At 42.7% G+C, this 22,188-nt stretch overlaps 1 protein-coding gene across 41 annotated transcripts in view; it reads left to right on the plus strand.

Moving 5' to 3' along the window:
* Positions 1–22,188, plus strand: part of FHIT (fragile histidine triad diadenosine triphosphatase) — a 997,853-nt gene that overhangs the window by 933,363 nt on the left and 42,302 nt on the right. The window contains exon 8 of one of the 41 annotated variants that reach the window (XM_039481750.1): positions 795–901. The exons of the other annotated variants lie outside the window; for them this stretch is intronic. Coding sequence (XP_039337684.1) covers positions 795–851 — 57 coding nt within the window. The 3' untranslated portion in view covers positions 852–901. Of the gene's footprint in view, positions 1–794; positions 902–22,188 lie in introns of those variants that run through there. 41 annotated transcript variants of the gene reach the window in all.

Genomic DNA, 22,188 nt, shown 5'->3' on the forward strand with positions numbered 1-22,188 from the left:
GCTAGTCTTTTAATGCCAAGGTCTTGACAACACCTTTCCTATATGGTTCTTAACCTCTGAATACTTATATACATAAAAACCTGCCGCTTATTCTTATATCCACAGAGAGTCTCAATCTGATCTCACTTACGTTTCAGTGTGCCAGAGCAAGTCCATTGGCATCAATGGTCTAAAAGCAGTGTAAGTAAGGGCAGGAACAGGCCTATCCCAGTTAGCCCTGTGCCTGTGCCCCATGTAAATCATTATAGCCCCATAGAGTCATTGAAAATATTGTAAATAGCACAGAAAAACAAGAGTGTTGGGTCATCCTAAGGATTTTGTTCACTTTAGCAGCCCATTTCCCAGCCTTGAAAGAATACATTTCTCTTTGCACTGCTGCTGTTAGATGTAGCTATTGCTTTTCAGCTAATGGCCATGAGACAGTTAAGATGATGAGAGGGAATTTTAACACCACGATAAGGAAAGGTCTTTGTTTTATGTTGCTAACAGCACAACACTTTATAACATCACTATGTTGTTTTAAGGCATATGCTGTATATAAGAGAAGTGAATATTTTCCTTTTAAACAAAACAGTAAAAAAGCATGACCTTCGATAAGGGGTTTAAGACCCAAATATGATGAGTTTTCAGTCAAACTTTTTTTCCTTACTTTTTAAGCTGTCAATGTCTGTAAAGTGTGATCATCTCCCACACTAGATATAAAGCAGTGATGGGATCCTAATGTGGTTTCAAACTCATCGGTTGAAATGAATTTCCATGGTCCTGAAAATGATTATATTCACATTTTTTTCCAGATCTATGTGGATGCACATTGGACTTCCCCTCTGAGGATGTCTGATGTTATTGCTTAATGGAGTCTACATTTTGTAAATTACTGAAGCATAGCACCAATAAATAACCCCACCTTAAAGTCTGTGCCAGTCAAAACATTTTTCACAGTTTTATGTGAAGACATACATTGTTTTTATGCAGCTGTCTCTTTCTGAACTAATTTTATTATCATATATCAAGATTTAAAGACCACCTTAAGTGAAGGTTTGCCATTTTTTTAATACGGTTAAAGTGCTATGTATCCTTATTTATTCTCCAGTATTTACTTATGAACATTTGCAATGACAACAAAACATACGATCGGCACAGCAGGAAGCATATTTTCAGGTTAAAAAAGCATGATTGAAAAGAAACTCAGTAAGTTGTGGCTTGAATCTTGTCTCCTTCCCCAGCTCACACTGTGGAGCTGATGCTGCAGCAAACTTTGCGGCTGACACACTCTTAATCAGAGAGGAAAGGCAAGAAGCAAGGGCATGACATTCTGGCCCCATTGAAGTCAAGGAGAGTTTTGCCACTGACTTCCGTAGGGGCTAGAATTTCACCCAGAGTTTGGTGAGTTTGATGCCCAGCAACAAATAAGGAAGAAAAGAGAGTTCAGATTGGCCTAGTCAGTTGATAGTTGAGGTTGCTGTACAGCTGCAGAAGACCATTGTGTAGCTAACCGAGGCAGATGACTCGTCAGTCATCGAGGAAGGCGTCAGTAAGAACTCAAGCATGGAATGGTGAGGCAGTTCACTAGTGTCGTAAAAGACACCAGTTTCTCAGCCTGCACAAGGCCCTCCAATTCCACAGCAATGGATACAATGTAACAACCTAGACAGAGGAACTTACGATATGGAAATATGAACTCCCAAGGTATGTGGATATCCTGGCACGTAACATCAGGGCAAGCATCTGGAAATACCCTGAGACATAGGTAGGCAGCTCGTATGGCCAACACGGTAGTGAAAAAGAAGCTGTTTTCGCCTATGAAGCAGTTTCCTTATATGTGACTTATACTGTTTAATGGTACATTGTGGGATGGCCAGCATACTCATGAGGAAAGCGGACAGGATGGCAAGGGTTCTAGGAGATTCAAAAATATGGGTCGCTAACAACTAAAGATTGGCATCATTTGGAGCTCTTGAAGATTAAGGTCTCAGAACATTTATAATTTCTGTGCAGTAGCTTTTGGTATCCCTCACAACTCGATACCAACATCTCTACAGCTTTTGTAACTTCACAAGAATTAGAGTGGAACATTGGATGTGTCTGGAGCTGTACCCAGAGTTGCGCTTGGATGTCAAAATCACTATCTGAAATTTGGGTTTCCAGTCAATAACTCAGCCCTCGGCATGTGAAGCATATTGTAGATTCTCCTCCCCACCCACCCCATCTTTCTTTGTGTGTTATTTCTCCTTCCTTGCAATCTTCTTTGATGAAATAAATTACCAGTTATTACATTATCAGGAAAGAAACTGTTTTGTTGTTAAAGGTGACCTGCAAAGACAGCATTTCTAGAATTTTTCACGTTACCTTTGCAAGTCTCCTTTAATAGTTCTAAAATGATAAGAGCTTTTGTATTATAAGTGTCTCAGAATTACTTATCTAAATTATGAGTGAGGTGGATGTTATACTTCAAAGGACGTGCTTTCTCCTCACCCTGTTCTCAGACAAAGTACTGTCTTTTCCTACAGTGTGGTCTTCTGCATTGCTCATTTTTGGCACTATAATGAGATATATGCCACTACAAAACTGCATTAAAAGATTTTTTAATGCAGTCGGGAACCACAGCTAACAGACCTTCTATCAGCGTAAGTGCAATAGCTCAAACTGATAAAGAGCTAAATCCCTAACAAGCTCTAAGTTATAGCATTTAAATAGAAAGTCGACTTTTTTCCATGGGCGTTTTAAGTACCTCATTAGTTCTCAATATGTCTGCATGAGCTGAAAGAAATTGATCTCATTAGTATGGATATAAATGTGGCCAAGTTCTAAAATTTTGCATATGAGCTTCAATTCAATTTACCAATTTGTTAAAAGACAGGTCCCTTCAGTTAACAGTGGAGGCGGGCAAAATATTGGGGGGTCTGTAAAGTAGCTGTGTGCTACAACTGGACCATCTAACTATATACATCTTCTGAGTCTAATTCTAAATCTTCCTGACTATGCCGGCTCAACAGCTCAAAAAATCTTCTGTTGTGTTTTCCAGTGCATGAGCAGTAAGGGTTGTTTTCCCCCAAGATAGGTGGACAGTTGCTCCCAGTTATTTCAGATAAGGATGGAGCCATGTAACAGTTTTGATGCTACTATCATTTAGGGCCTGTCCCCATATAATTAATAATGTTACTTTCACTCTATGTTTCTCTAAGGAAGCCATTTCTCGTTGAAATGCACCCCTGGGCAAAGGGGTGATCACAAGTCCTCTCTTCCACAAGCTCTATACTCCAATTGAGCCTCAGGGCTTGTCTACATTACTCACTGGATCAGCACGCAGTGATCGATCCAGCGGGGATCGATTTATTGTGTCTAGTCTAGACACAATATCTACTATGAAGTAAGGGAAAGATACATTTAGGGTGAATATCAAGGAACATGTCTTATAACTGTGACCTCTTAAATATTGGAATAAATGAAAACAATAATGACATCTCTGCCCCAGATCCTGGGCCTGGTTTAGTTTGTTTTCACAGGGAGAGATTTAAAAGTAAAATGTGGCGCCTGACCAAATAATGAGTTTTAGATCAGCACCCTGATTTGGTTCTTCTCCAAGTGCTGGCCTTTATGTGTATTCCAGTCGAGGTGTGCATGTGCTCCATGGGACTGAGAGCAGAAGATTTTTCATTAATAGTGTCCATTGGTCCATGCCTGCAACCTCCACCTCCTCAGGCTCTGGAGCAAGAGGGTGAGGAGCAGCATAGACCGACCACCTCTCCGGTTCCTTTCTACCACCCATGGTGTGTGACAGACACCTCACCCCACCCCACCGTCGCAGCTTAGCTAAGGTTCCGGAATTCAAGTATTTCTGGAAATAGTTTTTACCTTTTTCTAGACAGCTAGTTTTTGCCATTCGTTAGTTGTAGACTGTGTTAGTTGTGGTTGGGGGATTCCTTTCCAATTAGTCACGTTCATGAATCTTGCTTATATTGCCCTGGGGAGTCCCACATCCCCTCCAAGTGCAATTTCCTTTCCCCTCTGAACCCAGCAGTCTCAAGAGTTTTGGCTCAGAAAATTCCTGATGGAAGATGTGATGAGACCCCAGTCCAACCCTTCATCGTCTGACTTCTCTATATCAGCTGGAAGTGCTGATAGGTGCTCCTTCAATCATTGCAATCACCTTCGCCGGAACAGTAGGTCAGCACATGATGCTTAGGGTGGACCCTTCCTACACAGTCCTCCACGAGGATAAGATTTCCTTGCGGTCACACCCCAAGTTTATTCCCAAGGCTACCTCCAAAGTCCACATAAATCATGTCATACACCCACCCGTTTTCTGCACAGAACTGCACACAACCAGAAAAGGCAGGCATCTAGATGTCCGTGGAGCCCTGGCTTTCTAACTGCAGAGGAGAAAACTCTTCAGGAAATCTCCAAGACTCTTCATTTTGTTTGTTCAGCAGGTGAAAGGAAATGTAATTTCCTCATGGAGACTTTCCAAATGGATGTCAGGTTGCAGCCAGCTGTGCTGTTAGCTTACAATTCCTCCCCCTCAAGGTGTGAGATCCCACTAAACTATACATATAAAATGATGGGATCTAAATTAGCTCTTACCACTCAAGAAAGATCTTGGAGTCATTGTGGATAGTTCTCTGAAAACATCCACTCAATGTGCAGCAGCAATTTAAAAAAGTGAACAGAATGTTGGGAATCATTAAGAAAGGGCTAGATAATACGACAGAAAATATCATATTGCCTCTATATAAATCCATGGTACGTCCACATCTTGACTGTTGCGTGCAGATGTGGTCGCCGCATCTCAAAAAAGATATATTGGAATTGGAAAAGGTTCAGAAAAGGGCAATAAAAATGATTACGGGTATGGAACGGCTTCCATATGAGGAGCGATTAATAAGATTGGGACTTTTCATCTTGGAAAAGGGACGACTAAGGGGGGATATGATAGAGGTCTATAAAATCATGACTGATGTGGAGAAAGGAAATAAGGAAGTGTTATTTTTTCCTTCTCATAACACAAGAACTAGGGGGTCACCATATGAAATTAATAGGCAGCAGGTTTAAAACAAACAAAAGGAAGTATTTTTTCACGCAACACACAGTCAACCTGTGGAACTCTTTGCCAGAGGATGTTGTGAAGGCCAAGACTATAACAGGGTTCAAAAAAGAACTAGATAAGTTCATGGAGGACAGGTCCATTAATGGCTATTAGCCAGGATGGGCAGGGATGGTGTCCCTAGCCTCTGTTTGCCAGAAGCTGGGAATGGGCAATGGGATGGATCATTTGATGATTACCTGTTCTGTTCATTTCCTCTGTGGCACCTGGCATTGGCCACTGTTGGAAGACAGGATACTGGGCTAGATGGACATTTGGTCTGACCTAGTATGGCCATTTTTATGTTAAACCAGAGCCCAAGAAGACAAAGGAACCAGCCTTTGGATTTGGGGAGGGGTTCTGACCTGAGAATTTGGTCACCCCTTTTGCTGGGAATATGTGGCGAGGATTTTCCATTGAACTGAGTGTGGCTTGTTACTAGTAACTTTCAGTTACTAGAAAGTGTTTTATCTTTATTTCTCTTGTGTTGTGTTTAAACTGATCAGTTTGGTAACTCTGGTTAAAGTAGCAAACCATTGGATATTGACCCCTTGTAGGGGCAATGGGCCTCTAGTATCTGAACTGCTCAGGAGAGGGCTGCACCGTGCAGAACACACGCTTGGGGGGAAATTGCGACTGGGAGTGTGTTGGGATCACCCTGCAAATGGTAACCACAGCTGGTGGAATCCAGAGTGTGGCTTGTGTTGCTGAGAGGCTGCTGGACCAGAGCTGCAGCTGTACACAGACAGCCAGGGTGTGACCTGCTAACTTTCTGGCTGCTTCTGAGGGGCCCAGGTTGGGAACTACAGCAGCAAAGCACCATGGTTACAGGTTACAGGGCAGGTGGTGACCACCTGGTCTGGATTTTACCCTGGATTATGACGGTAATTAACCTTTCTTGGGCGTTTATTTTATTTTCACAATGGCCTGATTGACACACTTTGAAAATGTGCCTCATAACGTCTCAAGAATCAATATGGTGACAGAAGTTTTGTCTATCCCCATGAAAAGCAAGGTCATTGGGTTTACACAAGTTTTATTCTGTATTGGCCAAAGTCCATGGCTATTGGTCTTTCTTTAATCAGGAAAGTTCTCATTATTTTCAATGGACATTTTGCATTAGTAAGCACTGCAGGAGTTGGGTCTATGGATGTTTGGCTCCCTAAATGTTCTTGGCAAACTGTTTTTCCATCCCCTCAAGCTCTTAACTTCCTAGAACTTTCTGACAAAATGATCTTCTCAGTTATACTACATAAAATGTATCTAGAAATATTTATTGTGTGCAGCACTGTTCTTCCTTAGTAATAAAAAATCTGGTGCTTGTTCCACTAATTTTAGCTTTTGTTGTTGTTGTTGTTTGGAGATTTTGCTTTGTTTTCAACTTACACCATAAACCAGGTGTCTGCAGAAGACTCTGCATGTTTGTGATCATTAGGCAATATTAAAGACTATCATTGAGACACAGGCTGAGAACGAGAACACAGGGTATTTTGCTACCTGCACAGCAATTAAATTATTGCCTGACACATTTGCAGTCCCAGAACTAGCAATCAGCTTTTCCTTGGAATAAGGAACATTGTGTTACAATACAGTGTCTTGCTGAGATGTTCATATTTAGCATTTGTATTAGATAATTTAATTTAAATACACAGAGAGAACCCAGTTGTAGTTCTTATCATTACAGGAAATTGTTAGTGGAAGACTATTCAGATGTGTGTTTTTGTAACTAATTCTGCATTGCTGGATGATTTTTACCTCTTCCATATTAACCTTCACTGTCCTTGCTGAATAAACTGGGGAATGCTGGATATCCTCAAACTCTCAAGCATTATATTTTCCTTTTATTTAATAGCTCTTTATAAATGGAAACAATATATGAGTTATCTTCAAGTTTCCACAGGATTGTGAAAAGAATGCTAGGAAACCATAAAAGTCCTAACAGGACTTTCCTGGGTGGAAGCTTTTATGGACTGGAGATCAATTTTCTGATAAGATTCTCTAGTTTGAAAGGATGTTTTTAATTTTAGCAAACATGAACACCAGGAGTAGATAGAGCCATTCAGTAGCTAGGGTCTGATCCAAGACCCACTGAAGTCAGTGGAAAGACTCCCATCAGCGTAGTGGGCTTTGGATCAGACTCTCAGGTAGGGTGACCAGGTGTCCAGTTTTGGACCGGGACACCCAGTCGAAAAGGGACCCTGGTGGCTCAGCCGTTGACTGTCCGGTTCGTGGTGCCGCGCAGCGGGGCTGACAGGCTCCCTACTAGCCGCCACGCCACGCGGCTCTCAGGTCAGGAATCAGCCAGCATGTCCAGCTCCTGGCCTGAGGGGCTTCCAGGGTGGAGTCCGCATGCTGCCCCGCCCCCTGCCCGCAGGCGCAGCTCCCATTGGCTGGGTCAGGGTAGGGGAGGAACTAGCACGACTCGTGAGTGCTCAGCAGGTGCCGCTGCTGCCCAGCCTCTTCTCCTCACGCACCTCGTGTGGCTGGGATTGAGCTACAGCGCGTGCCCTGTGGCCAACCATGGTCTGTCTGTCGCCCCATTGCCGTCACCCAGGAGTTCGAGGTGTGGGTATCTCCAGCTCTGAGTGCTGGGAATGGGGCTGCACCCCCATCCCCCTCACTGCATCCCTCCCCGTCCCATCCCGTCCTGCCCCCCACACCTACCCATCCCAGCCCTGTACCCCTTACAATGCTCTCCCACCCGTCCTCTCCACCTCCCAGAGCTGCCGCCCCCGTCCCTCACCCTCACAGCCCTGCACCCCATTCACCGCCATACACTGCGGCACTCCCATTGTCTCTATACACCCCTATGCCCCCCACATCTGCATACACCTGTAGCCTTCTGCCTCCCCCTGCATCCCCATCCACCGCACATCCTTTCCTCTCTCCTTCACTGCCCCCTCTCACCCCCACCCTGCTCTCATCCTTGGTCTCTTTCCCTCCCCATCCTTTCTCCTCCACCCCACCCCCTCCATCTTTTCCCCTCCAGCCCACCCTCCTCCCTTCCTGGCTGGCTGCCTCAGTGTAGGCATGCATGCATTGTATGTGGGGAGGAGACTGTCTCTCTGTGTGTAGGGAGGGGTGTGTATTGCCGCAGGTGTGTATATCTGTGTGAATAAAATTTGCAGCCTAAGTCTTTGACTTTTATTCCTTTTGCTGGCTTGTGCGCAAAACACTTGATAACATAAAATACGTGTATTCATTTCATAACAAGTTTTTAAAAGAGAAGGGAACTGTAAAAGAAATGTATTATTTCTTAAAAAGTGAATGTTGTTGACTAGTAATTGCAAAAGAGACAATGTATCATACATTCCTCCCTACCTTTGTCTAGTGACATTATAAATTCTTTGTTGCAGACTCTCTCTTTTTATGTGTATGTCCAGCACCTACCACGCTGCAGCCCTGATCTTAGTTGGGGTCTCTAGGCACTAAACAATTGTAATAATAAAGAATGTGACAGTCTATGTGTTAGTGCATGCTAGATGTGTGCACATGAATGCACGTGTCGTGTATCTGCATGTAGGGGGGGAGTCCGTTTCTACAGATTTATTTATACAGCTGTCTGGACAGCATTTCAGAGGCTGTGCTCTATGGAGTTGTATTTGGGCTTCAGGATGGGGGCTTTAATGGACCCATTGCAGCTGTGAGAATATGTGGTCCTAATGGGAAGTGGGGAGGGAAAGAATCATGAAAATCTTTGTGAAATTTCATTTTTTTTTAAATTTACCCTTTCTGACTATTTTGCTGCCAGGTCTAGCATCCTGTAATAAAATCAAACCTGAAATTAGCATAATACAGCTATCAGACCAATAAATCTGCCTGCTTGGGCTTTGCGGTGAAAATGAGCATGTGAGCAAGGGTGAGGGAGAGCAAGCGAGGGGGGATGGAGTGAGCAGGGGCGGGGCCTCAGGGAAGGGTGGGGCAGTGGGCGGGGCAAGAGTGTTCAGTTTTCTGGAATTAGAAAGTTGGCAACCTTACCCTCAGGGTATATCTACACTGCAGTTAGAAACCCACCGCTTGCCCCCTGTGAGGGGGGAGGGTCCCAGCACTCGGGCTCCAGCCTGAGCCTGAACATTTACACTGCAATTAAACAGCCCCTTAACCTGAGCCAGCTGGCGCGGGCCAGCCCCGGGTGTCCCATTGCAGTGCAGACATATTCTTAATAGCCAGTAATATAACGGAGGAAATAACTTTTTATGCCATAGTGCCCCCTTATTGTGTTACACTACTATCAAATTCCTCCAGAAGGGCTTTAATGGTTTAAGAGGCTATGCTAAATGATTAAAAATCTCTTTGAGTCGTTAGCAATGGCCATCACGTGTTCCTGCATCCACTAACGAGGCCTATTGTCTCTGCTTCAGCCTAGCTTTGAGATTGCAGGCCAATATTGGACCACAAATGTTGGTTTCTTGACAGTAATTAGCTTCTGCCGGATGTGCTGCTGCTCGCTGGGTCGTAACCCAGCAATGTTTGACATGTTTAGGAGCTGATGTAAAGAGCTGCACAAAGGAAGTCATTTGCAGGGCTCAATAACAAGTTTTATTGGCCCTAAAAAAGCTGGGAACTCTGCTACAGTTATCTGCTGGCATAGGATTATTTATGATCTAACTATTAACATATACACTGGCATAGCGCACCCTTGTAACAACCTGCAGCCATCCTTCCAAGGGGCTCAGTCACGATCTTTAATTGGAAGTTAGGCAGGTGACATGACAAGGTGGATTTTCAGTGTGATTTTGGAGTTACATGCACAATGCTGCCTCAATTAATGGGTTTTTGTGCTTGTAACGCCTCTTAACATTTACTCTCATGTGTCAAGGAACTGGATTCTTCTGACCCAGCACCAATGTATGCCCTTTTAGAGGGCACGATAACCAGGGGAAGTAGGAATTTCCAGTTGCCCATGGATAGTATGGAGGATAATTGTAGAGAGGGGTTCCCATTAGAACGCCAACATATGGTTCATTGAGGGGCCTGACTGAGAGCCCTTTGGAGTCAATGGTCATCGTCTTCAGTGGGCTTTGAATCGGGTCCATATTTTCCAGTGGCCGAAGGACCATACAGTCCTTAAGAAGGACATTTGTGCTTTTACAAGCGGAATTTCTGTCTTTATGTATAAAGGCTTCAGTTCAGGTCTCCCCACCCCCCAACCCCCTCCCTTTGTTGGCCTGTGGAACCATATAATAATTTGTTGTTGGGATTGTCCTGCAGCACAGCGCTAACCTCACAGTGAAAGCAGGGTAGGAATCATAACTTAGAGGCCCTGTGTGTCCCTGAGTCCCAGTGCCCCCTTTTGCAATGCCTGTGGTGATGCAAATTATGCACCATCCCCTGCTCAGGGCTGGGCCTAAAGCCACGATCTAGCCCAGAGTTTGCCAAATACTTGCTTTTGGACACTGTTTCTAGGTTTATGGAATTGGCATGTTCTTTGTAAATTGTTCTGCACCCTGAAGCATATAAAAGGTGCTACATACATTTGTAAATGATGATAACCTTCTAATGTACGCACCAAACCATCCAGTTAGATATGCTCATTGTATCACCTAGTGGACGTGTTCATTCTGTAAGGAAGGACCTGGTTTTGCTGAAATATTAAGGTTTCAATCCAGCTGTGACTTTTTGTAGTTATTGTCAGTAAGAAATTAGCCACACATGAAAAGAAATAATGTAATTTCCTTTCTCCATGTAGGCAGCAGGGAATAAACACGAGACGTTTAAGTGGTAAAATAGCCATGGGAATGTACTGTGTGGGGATATTGAATATTATCCTTTGGCTGTTTGCCTTGTGGATTCTCCCAGAATTGCTTGGATTGCATTGCTGTTCTGCAAATTCAATACTTTCCACCAATGAGTGCTTTCAGCAGGAGCGTGATGATACTGAAGGTTGAGGTTCTGGAAGAGTGCCACACAGACTGGTTTAGAGAGATAGAGGCCCTGGGTGTGTGCTGTTTTCTCCATGCTACAGGTACAGTAGTTGCAAATTGGCAGATACTGTGCAAGTGAACGCCAGCTAGCTAAATCCAGTTTAATATTGTTGAATAATGTACATTGCTCGTTTCTGAATTTTCATAAGAACAAACTCCGTTAGCTCCGTTAATAAATTCTGAACATAGATACTTCATCACATACAGTACAATTATTTTAATTTGTTTTAATTCCATTATTAGTTCTGTTAATAAAAATGTCTATTTAAGCTATTTAAGACATCCACTAAAATTTCTACAATATTAATTTCATGGAAAACTTCCAACAGTACTCTATTAGTTTTCCTCCATTAAGGTAACATTATGGATTTTTAATGGAGCTCTCAATTATAATGATTTTTATTGACCTAATTATTAAATGAATTAAAATCATTCTCAGGGCTTGTCTAAGTGGCGAGGCAAAGTGCATTGGGGGGGGGGTGTGTGATTTGTAAAGCACTCTAAAGTGGTGTGCTCTAACTGCCCCATATAGAGACCCTGCTGATGTGCTTTAAAAGGTGCCCAGTTTGCATCAGTGAATGAGGTACCTTTTAGAAAGTGCCAGCAGGATCTGCACAGGGCAGTTAGAGTGCAACACATTAGAGCACTCTACAAGCCACACCCTGCGTGAGCCCTTTGCTGTGCTGTGTAGACAGGCCCTCTGTTTCTTAAATGATGTGATATACTGTGAAAAAGGGAAATGCGGGCTGGTACCACGGAAAGGTTCCCAAATACTAACCTTCATTCTGTCTTGCTCTGATGTACTTCACATGACCTACAGCTTTGATTTAGTTTTGCATGAGAAGTTCTGTGCACTTCAAAAAGTGACTTTTGGTCTCTGTCTATTCTTCTTCTTTTTAAAGTAAACCAGAACAATTGATTGCTACGGTCTCTCCCCCACAACCTAATTTCACATACATATAAATCCCAGGACAGAATATTCTAATTCTTTTAATAAGGTCTTTTATGCTCAATCTGTCTATATAAATGCACAGATTACTTACAATGGATTATGTTTGTGCATGGCTATTTCTTTTCCAAATAGGTACTTAATATAGGCACAATATTCGAGATCTCTCTTATATATTTCATACACATCATTAAATTTTTCTGGGATGTTAGACAGAATTACCTCTTGGTTTGGGATTCCCCTAAGAGAACCAGAATGTGGGTCTTTTTTGCCTCTGTTTTTGATTCAAGGCACGACCATGAAACTTTCAGTGTGTTTAGGTCTGGATTGCTTTGACAGTTCAGAGTCTTCCCCAGCCCCGGGATCCTTGCACATAAAGCCATCTCGGCGCAATGTCTCAAACAAAGGATTGTGACTGACAGTATTATAAATGCCTTGTGAAAATGTATATTTCTTCTGGTCATGGGATGATGCACTGTTTATGCTCTATAGGCTTTGTATACTTGCTACATTTTTATGTTCTTTAAAATACTGTGCTACTAAGCAGCCCATGCAAAGGCTCAGGTAATGAGGATTTTATTTGAAAAGAAAAGGCAAGTTAATGATGTCCTGGCGAATTTTAATGTTTAACTGCAGTTTATTTAAATGCCAGGTTTGGTTATAGAGCTAAATTGCATTGTTTTCAAAATCCATTTCATCGATGCCAGTTAGGTATACGTTGTTTTGCACCAAGCAGCAGGATTTTTATGGGCTTTTGATTACTCCTTGTGTAGGTAAACTCCATCCGTTCTGCATTTCCTGTACTGGACTGTCATTGCTGACATGACAGGTTAGCACATCATGTGGCATTTATATAATAAACACTTCTTAATAATGACACATCATCCTTCAAAAATGTGGCATAAACTAAACACGTTTAATTACATTAAAGGAATTATTCGCTTGCTTATGAGAGCAAGCTATACCTAAGTGATAAGGACACGCATTTATGATGTATTGATCCTTAAAATTAAATGCCTGGTACTAGGAAGTGAAGGTTAGGTGGTTAACGGCTAAATCTTTTGTTGTTATCAATTCTCATTAGTTACCAGGGGAATATTTCCACAATTCCCAGGGAGATGCTGCTTGTTTACAGCTAATTCCTTACACATCTGATACTGGGTGAAATTCACTGCTAGTAATGAGCCAGTAGGAATACTATGCACCACTTAAATCCTACTTAGGTGCTCTTTTGAGGGTGTAAGTGATGGGCCTCTGTTTGTACATGGCTGAATTCAATCTACAGCAAATGTTGAGTGAGTAGATGCACGAGAATGCCTGATTTCACATCTCAGAACATTTCTTCTTTAGGAATTGATCCTGCAAACAGTTTCTGCCAACTGTATCTTTACTACATGCACCTAGTCCCTGTAACTTTCATGTCCAGTGTTTCACTGAACCTATCCGGGGGGTGGGGGGGAGATACACATGGTATTATCTGTTTACATGATTGGGCCTGTATTTTGATTCCTATGGACCCACCTTTAAGGCATCATGCAGCAGCTGGAGTCAGCAGCTTTGCATGTGTGGGTTAGAAGAGGTCCCTGACTAAAGGACAGGAAATAGAGAAGAACGCGGAAGAGGGATGAACAAGATTGAAATACGTTGCTGCAGGCATTCCGTGCATGGGAATTTCATTGGTGGGAGCTTTGCTGGCCAAAGAGCTGCATATACAGGCACATCTATTAATCCTTAGTTTACAAGCCTTCACATTGGAAAGTCAGGCGCCTCCTGCTAGCAGAGGTCAGCAGATGGAGATTTATGTTCAGTATTATTCTCATGTTGGCAGTTATATGGAGCAAGATGAATCCACATACACTAACGCTGTGTGGTTTCAATTAGCATTAGAAACATTGTTGCCACTTAGTCTGGAAATAAGTAAAGCCTTGCTAAAAAGCCTAGGCCAATTTACCACTTACGTATTGCTGTTTCAGGTCTAGTATCTCAAATTGGATTTAGCTCCATATTTATTTATTATATTTTAAACAGTTGCAGTTTTTTCATGTTTCACTTCTGGAACCCTTTAAACAATCAAATGATGCTAGTGAATGGGTGACAGGAATGGATCACTTGATGATTATCTGTTCTATTCATTCCCTCTGGGGCACCTGGCATTGGCCACTGTCGGTAGACAGAATACTGGGCTTGATGGACCTTTGGTCTGACCTTGTATGGCTGCTCTTATGTTCTTATGATGTGGCTAAACAACACTGCATCTCTCAGTGTATTCTGTGCACCCGTGTTCCTAGGTACTGAATGTAAAATATAGTCTATGTACAATTAGAAAAGAGTGAGTCTCACACCTCAAGAGTTTCTTGAGACATGTTAGCCATGAGAAAGGACTAATGCTTCTGACTATATGATTTTGCTATGACTGGTAAATACTGTTGCTATCACCAATAGATACAGTAACTACATAAATATACTGGATGAATATGTATACACAGGGATGGGGCAATTTTAAATCGAGATCCAGATGTCTTTCTAAAAAACATGTTTTGTCTCAGCCATAAGTTAGGGGCTTGATGCAGGAATTACTACTGTCCTCTGCAGGAGGTCAGACTAGATGATCATGTGATCACAATGACGTTAAAATCTATGAATCATCACCCACGCAACAGCAGCAGAACTGATATGTAATTCAATCTTTGCAAGTCATGGATTTCCAGACTCCAGGACATGCAGAATGCTGCTGCTCACCTTCTTACAAGCATTATGCAGTCTGAACATCCTCAAACAAATCCCTTGCTTCCTTGTTTCAAAACTCCCCATGGCCTTGTCCCAGCCTTCTAGACAGATCTCCTCTCTCTGCTTCCAACCTCTAATCCCAGTTTACCTAGCCACTCGCTGTCTCTTTGAATGCAGCCTTCCCACTCATGGTGTGGGAACTCTCTGTCGCGCCTACCATCTGGAGCAGCGTCCCTGTATCTTTTTGCCTCATCAACTCTCTCTCTTCAAATTTTGTCTTAAAAATAGATTTTTTCCTCTGCATATGCCTCTTAATTTCTCTCTTGCTTTTTTATTGGCCTTATGGCTCAGTACCTTAATTTATTCATCATACAATGTCTTTACACCACTGGTTTCCATAATTTATACCACATACTGCCTGTTTCCTACTATTATTTAATTCTGTTTCGTGTTTTGAGATACAGTTTGTGTAAAAGACGGTGTATAAGATAAAGTTGTATTATATTGTTCAGAAGTACAGCAACATCTGTCACTGTATGCATATTATAACTTTTTCAGCACTTTTATAACTTTAGTTAATTTGGCTATTTTTGAAACAAATCTGTCCACAAAAATTATTTTCTAAGTTGAGATATAATTAGTTTTAAAATTGAGCTTAATTCAGTCGCTTTATAAACCCTTGACGATAGGGATGAATAACAAACACACTTTTTGCCGACTCTCTTGATTTTAGAATTAACTTCATGATATTTTTCATAAAGCTCCAGCACCAGGAGTCATGTGAAATGAGACTCTCAGCTTTCATTTTAAAAAAGAAAAGTAAATTTCTAGGCCTCATGGTTAAGGAGGAAAGCTTGAAAATGTGAACCCTAAGGACTCAAAACCCAGAAAGTCAATACAAAGACCCCACAATTCGCTATTTTTAAAATCTCATGGGTTTTCAGACCATCTTATGACTGGGAGGTTCTGACTCCAACTTTTTGAAGCCTTGATGATAGCAATACTGAAACACTGATACAGTGATTCTTGTAATACTTTTTGCGGGGGAGGGCCTCAATCCAGCCTCTAAGGCCCTGATCTTGCAAGCTGTATTGCATGGGCAGACCTTTGTGCCCATATATAGCACCACCAACTTCAGTAGGGTCCTTCTGGGCACTGGGGTCTAGCTGTGTAGATGAGACTGTAGGATCGGGACCGAATTTTGCAGCCCCAAATTTTGTAGCTGCATTCAGATGTGGATGCAATCAGTTGAGCAGCCTCATAATTAAAGTTAGATGTCTTCCTACCTACTTGTAGATGCAGGTAACATTCACGGTTGACTGCAGGGCCCAAATTAGAAGCTAGTCTTTTAACATTTATCACATGAAACAAACACCTGTGGATTGATTGTGACTATTTGAAATGTAAACTGGGTTGCAAACATCTGATTGATCAAATAAGACATCTGATATTGTTCTGGTCCCTGATTAGATGACAATGTAGATACTTCCAGAATAAATGAGATTCTGAACCTTCAAGTGCATCCATCAAGCTCAGGGGTCTCTTTGTATAGTTACAGGATTGGGGCCTGAGATGCAAATTTAGTAAGTGCTTAACTTTGAGCAAGCAGTTGCCTTCAATGGGACTACTCGTGCTTAAAGTGAAGCATGTGCAGAAACGTTGGCAGGACCAGGGCTGAAATATTCAGTTGCCACAAGTATCTGTGTGTATGACTATGAAATGTACTTTCTATGAAGATTTGTCCTATTATAATTCAATGGCTTAAATGTTCATGGAAAGCAAACCACAAAGGATCATGTGTATGGCTGTAGCAACTTCTTTTTTAAGATGGCACCAATATTCATGCATTTTTTACTTTATTCATCCAGCTGGAGCTCTGTTATTTTTTATGAGTCAAAATAGAATAACTAGAAGCAGTTATTTAAAAGAAATAATTTAAATTCTTTTTTTTTTTTAAAAGGAGTTCAGCTAAGTGACAGTGTAATGCTAGGTACTGTATTTGATTGCTAATGAATACAAAGTATTAATCTTAGCAACGAGCAGGAGAGAAAAAGGCAGCATTCTGCATTAAATCAACTAAATGAGTCAGTCGGTAGAAACCGTTTTAATGTTCTGAATGCAAAATGTGCAACCCATAACAACTAAATTCATTGCACTTTTTCTAAGCAAATTTTGATCATACAGTGTGCGTGAAAAAGAGATGCATAATATTTTGGTCTTCATAGACAGCCATTTTTTAAAATACAATGGCATTAATTGTTGAAAATGAAATGCCCCTGTTATCCAAGCTTAAAAAAGTTCAGCCCTAATGGATCTTCGTCATTATTACAACAAAATGACTGATAATCATTGCAATCATTTTAGCAGCTTTCAGATCTGTTACATTTTTAATTAAATTGACTGTGAATTCCATAGATGGCAAAGGTTGACAAACGAACACTCAGTGCAATAGCACTATACCTCTTAGCATAGCTGTCATACTTAGTACATTGAAGCGCAGGATTTTTTAAACATTTCATAATTCACACGCTGCCCCCATCTTAGACATTGATGTGCAAGATTACTTGTTCCAAAACAGAAAAGTAAACATGACTCCAGAGAGCATGGCACAACTGAGAGAAATAGCTCAGAGCTATCTGTACACCAGTGGCCCAGTTTGGAATACGTGTGGCTCTTCCACCCCACCAGCAGTGAAATGACAATTGTTGGTTTGTAAAGAACTTAGCCTCTGTGCTAGAGGCTGAAGAGTCATGTGTGTTACAGACATGATGACCTGGTTTCTAGTTCAGAGACATCAATAGGGTCATTTGAACTTATTGTCCAGCTGGCTATCGGAGCAGCATCTGAGCTCCCTCCAAGGGAGTTGTTCGGATGCTCTTTTAGCCACAAGTAGGGTGATATGGTGGCAGCTGTGTGTTTGTGGAGAGGGGAGATGAAAAAAATTAAGATCTTCTCCCAGATTCATATGTCCTCTCTTCCTCTAAGAATATATTCAAACGCTGCTTTGAATACTTTTGCATTATTACGTCTTTTTGGCCACCTAATCTAGTTGCACACCAGTAAAGCCCAAAGGAGAACGGATACATGACTGTGTAACTCCTGTGCTGATGTTTTATGTTAGCACTGAAAGAGACATTGCAGATGAAAGGGTGAAGCAAAGCTTGGAACACAAGTACGGTGTGGTAACATCAATGGAAAATAATGCTGGGAGCATTCTACAGGGGGTCTGGAGACATGCAGGTGCCAAAAGGAAACAGACTTGTCCACGCTATTCTATATTCCAAGTGCAGCTGAGCCAGAGGGATACTAGTAGGGCCCAATCCTGAAGTCTTTAATGTCTCCCTGCTCAAGCAAAGCTGTGATTAAGTCAAGGCCCAAGTAATGTCTTCAGGACTTGGCTCTGTATTTTTCTGATGTTTGTGGAAAGAGGAAATCAGAGTCACTTTCCCACATGCTGTCTCACATTTCATATTGTGCAGCACATTTCACTCGCTACCAGGCTTGCAACGTTTTATATTTGTTCTTTGGGAAAACAGGAAATGCTGCAAATTTTAAAACAGGGAACATGAAGATTTAAATCCATTGGCTGGATTCATCCCTGTTTGCATAGGCAGGGGCAAATTCCATATCACCGTGCCCCAGAACTGGAGGGAACTCACCTTAGTGAAAGGCAGGTCGTGTTTCCCCCAGTGCCCCACTTCGAGGTGACTTTCATTTCTGTAGGAGGCCTATTGGTCCAGACTATGGTGAGGAGTCACAAAATCAGTCCAGTTCCTGGCCGTTCCCCTGCCTTAGCCAGTTCTCCCAATTCTCAAGCAACAGTGGTGCCTGACAGGCCCCGGGGTCTATACTTGAAATGATTCAGGATTACCTCAGAGCACTTATGTATTCCCTCAAGCACTCCGTTGTTTCATCTGCAGAGGTGAAGCCAGGGAGGTAAGACTAAAGGAGACAGAATGGTACCTTAGGTTTTCTTTTCGACAGACCGGCATGCAGATTGCATAGAGCCTGTACAGACAGCAGAAAATCCAGCCAGAGCACTCTGCCGAGGGCCAATGTGTGAAGTGAGGGAAATGAGAAAAGTTCAGCAGATGGACTGGGAATGGGAGGGGAAGGTTTATTTCAGTACAGTACACCAGAACCAAAGAATTCCATTACCCAACCCTAGAGAGTAACTGCACACACAAATATCCGTGCAGGATGGCGAGGCTTTACTGCACAATAACACACAGTCGAGTGGCACATGGGTACGTCAGGCAGTATCCTCACCCTGGCAGAATGTGCCGTGTATTGGTTCCTGGGCTTTGTTTTGTGTGTGGAGCAAATAGTTCTAATTAAATCACGGAATGGTTAGGGGGACTAATTGCTTTTAAGAAGCGTGACATGCAGGCTGTCGTGAAATGCCATCTTTTCCCAGAGTACAATTGTCAGATTTTGATCGTTTTCGTTTGTTTTTATATCTTTACAGCACACTGCCTTTCACTCTGTCTTTTTTCTGTCCGGCTCCTCAGTACTTAAGGGGTTGCATGAACCTAATTGCATGTGAGCTGTGAAAGGCATCAACTCTGGTTGAAAGGGTGGGACAGCCCAGGGATGGAGGTTCTATTTTCAATTCACTGTTCCGGCTGCTCTCAGTGAATGCTTTCCCCCTTCAGATGTTTTCTGTGCTGACCCTTAGTATGTTCAGGGTGGTTTATGCCTAGCCCCAAGTTACTTCCTTGTCTGGCTGATGGTATTTCTCCTTCAAAGGGCTGTTCCCGCAGCTACGCCTTTCTGTGCTAGGAGTTTCGCTGCACAGCCCAAGTAATGAGCATTTATAAAAACAGTCAGCTACCATGTATTAAAAGCTGTTCAAAAGTTAAAAATTCCAGCTGGCCTCTTCCCAGGCTATAAGAGGCCCTGGAATCCATGTGTGTGTCTTTCTCTTTTTCCCTGTGTCTCTGCTGTATGCCTAAAATGTTCTCTCCTTTGTGTTCCAAGCACCTCTCCCTCTCAGACCCTTTCTGTTCATTTTTCCTGAGTGTCTAGACACTTGTTTTTCAGGTTCCAGCTGTGCCAGGCGTCCGTCTTCTCCCTGAGTAATTACGTCTGTTGCAACTGCCATCGCCCCCTTGGCAACCGTGATTTGTTTTGGACTTTAATCAAGGCCCAGCGTACTCCCATTACATGCCTCTTCCTCTCTCCTCCTTCCATTATCATTTGGCAGTTGTCCAGCTCCTGGGGTGGGGGCTTGAGTAAAGGGAATGCAGTCTCATTGGTGGCCTGCTCTCCCATGCATTCAGACTTAAAAGAACAGGATAGAATGGAAGATGAACTTTGAAGGGCTGCATTCTGCCTCCAGAACTTAGAGCAGTGTAGCTCTCTCTCAGGATGTAGACCACAAAAGCAGAGATGGGCCAGACCACCACTCCTGGATGTGGATTAGAACATCTCCAGAGTGCTGGGGGCATTCAGATCTGTGGTCTGGTGTTTCAGCCCTTTATAAAGAGAGGGGCTTTCTACAACCTCCCCATTTGGATTCAGAACTCAACTTCCGTAAACCTCTACATGAGGGCAGACACCACTCTAATCAAAAGGTTAGGATCTTGTGTTCAAATCGGTTTGAAATAACCCATAACATCATCTTAGTGTTGCTGTTACAAATTATATTTATAACATAAACGTTGAGTATAATTGTGCTGAAAATGAAAAATATCTCATATTGCACATTCCACAAATGCATTACACTTGCGGAGTATTGTGGAGATGATTATCTTTTGCTGGGGAAAAAGAAAGTAAAAGATAAATGACTTCTAAATCAATGCATGCCTCAGCCTGCAAGCTCTGAGTTTATTTGTGAGACATTTATCTCCTTGTATGCTTACCAGGAAAAAAAAAGTATCATTTAATTAATAAATGTAATAGCCTCAGGTATTTTGATCAATAAAACTAAAATGTGAGAGCAGGGTCTGACATAACAAAATATTAAGCTGTCTGCAGAAAACTACAAGATCATCTTTAAAACTGATCATGCCACCACTTAGTTAGTTAAGGGGACATATAGTGAGATGTACCACTCTGTTGGCTGGAAATCAAATTGATGAACCAGCCCAGAGAGACTACTTGATGTGATTCCTTGGATCATTATAGGCAGCTATATAATTTCCCTTTCTTTTTAAATTTTTTAATGTGAATTTTAAGAGTTTGTGAAATGTGTTGGAGATTGACAGTCTGCTCCAACTCCCACTGGAGTCAATGGGTTTTTTCCATTGGGTGTCAGACTGGGTTCTAGATTGGGTTAGATTAGGTAGCATTCTGCTCTCGATATGCCTGATCCAATTCCCATTGAAGACAATGGAAAGTTTTAGTGACTTTAGTAGGCATTGGATTAGGCCCAATTATAATGGGGGTAAATCAGACAAGTGGTTACTCTAGATAATCAAGAGCAGAAAACCCATAAAAACATAAGAACGGCCATACTGGGTGAGGTCAAAGGTCCATCTAGCCCAGTATCCTGACTTCCAGCAGTGGCCAATGCCAGGTGCTTCAGAGGAAATGAACAGAACAGGTAATTCCCTATCGCCCATTCCCAGCTTCTGGCAAACAGAGGCTAGGACCCCATCCCTGCCATCCTGGCCAATAGCCTCCCTGCCTCCCCTGCCTGCAGTGACTGGACTTCGGGTGTCTGGTTAGTAGATCTGACCAGACACTGTCAGGTCCCCTTTTTGACCGATCTTGCCAGTCAAAAACTGGGCACCTGGCCACCCTATTCAAGCCATGGGCACACAGACTGACTTCCTCGTGCCACCTTCAAACTCTTCCCTGCTGAAGCCTGTGCTCCTGTCTCCAGTTCCATGCAGGTTGCTACATCTTGTTGTATCTCTTGTACCAGGATTTGCTGACTTGCTGGGGCCAGAGGTTGCTAGTACATAGCTCTCCCTAAGGGCACAGCCTTTACTGTCAGCCCATTGCAGCCTTTTAGGCCTCATAGTCCCTAAGCCATGCTGATCTTCAAACCCGTCTCCCACTTCTTGTTTGTGTCATTTCTGTAGGTCGGAGACATGTTTCCATCCTGTTGGTCCTCCCGTATTGCTCATATACCTAATTTCTTCTGACTCTTGTGTGTTAGGCCAGCTGATGGCTGAAGCTGTTTCTAAGTTTCGCTGGTCCTGGCCTTTGCCCCATCTCTCTGGGTGTACCTGCTGTCTGCTGGTACTCTGCAGTTGTGTTTGGTTTCCTCTCCACAGCTGCCCTGAGTCTGTACCTCATGTGACCTGTGTCCCACTGCAGCTTGGGTTGTTGCCTTTGGACACTGCTTTGTGTGGCTATTTGATGGTTGGACTCAGGCCTGTTTCCCGTGTGCATAGGGGACTCAAGTCCTCATCTCCTTTTCTGTAGCAAGCTGCGTGATTGTCTTGACATTCTTTTAACTGCTTCTGTGTTCTATCTATCACTCTTCTGCTGGGCTGCAGTAGGTGATCCCGCATGGGAAGCAGGGTCTGGGTTCTCCAATCCATCACTCCCTGTTC

The sequence above is a fragment of the Mauremys reevesii genome, linkage group 7 (assembly GCF_016161935.1).
Source record: "Mauremys reevesii isolate NIE-2019 linkage group 7, ASM1616193v1, whole genome shotgun sequence".
Taxonomy (NCBI): domain Eukaryota; kingdom Metazoa; phylum Chordata; order Testudines; family Geoemydidae; genus Mauremys; species Mauremys reevesii.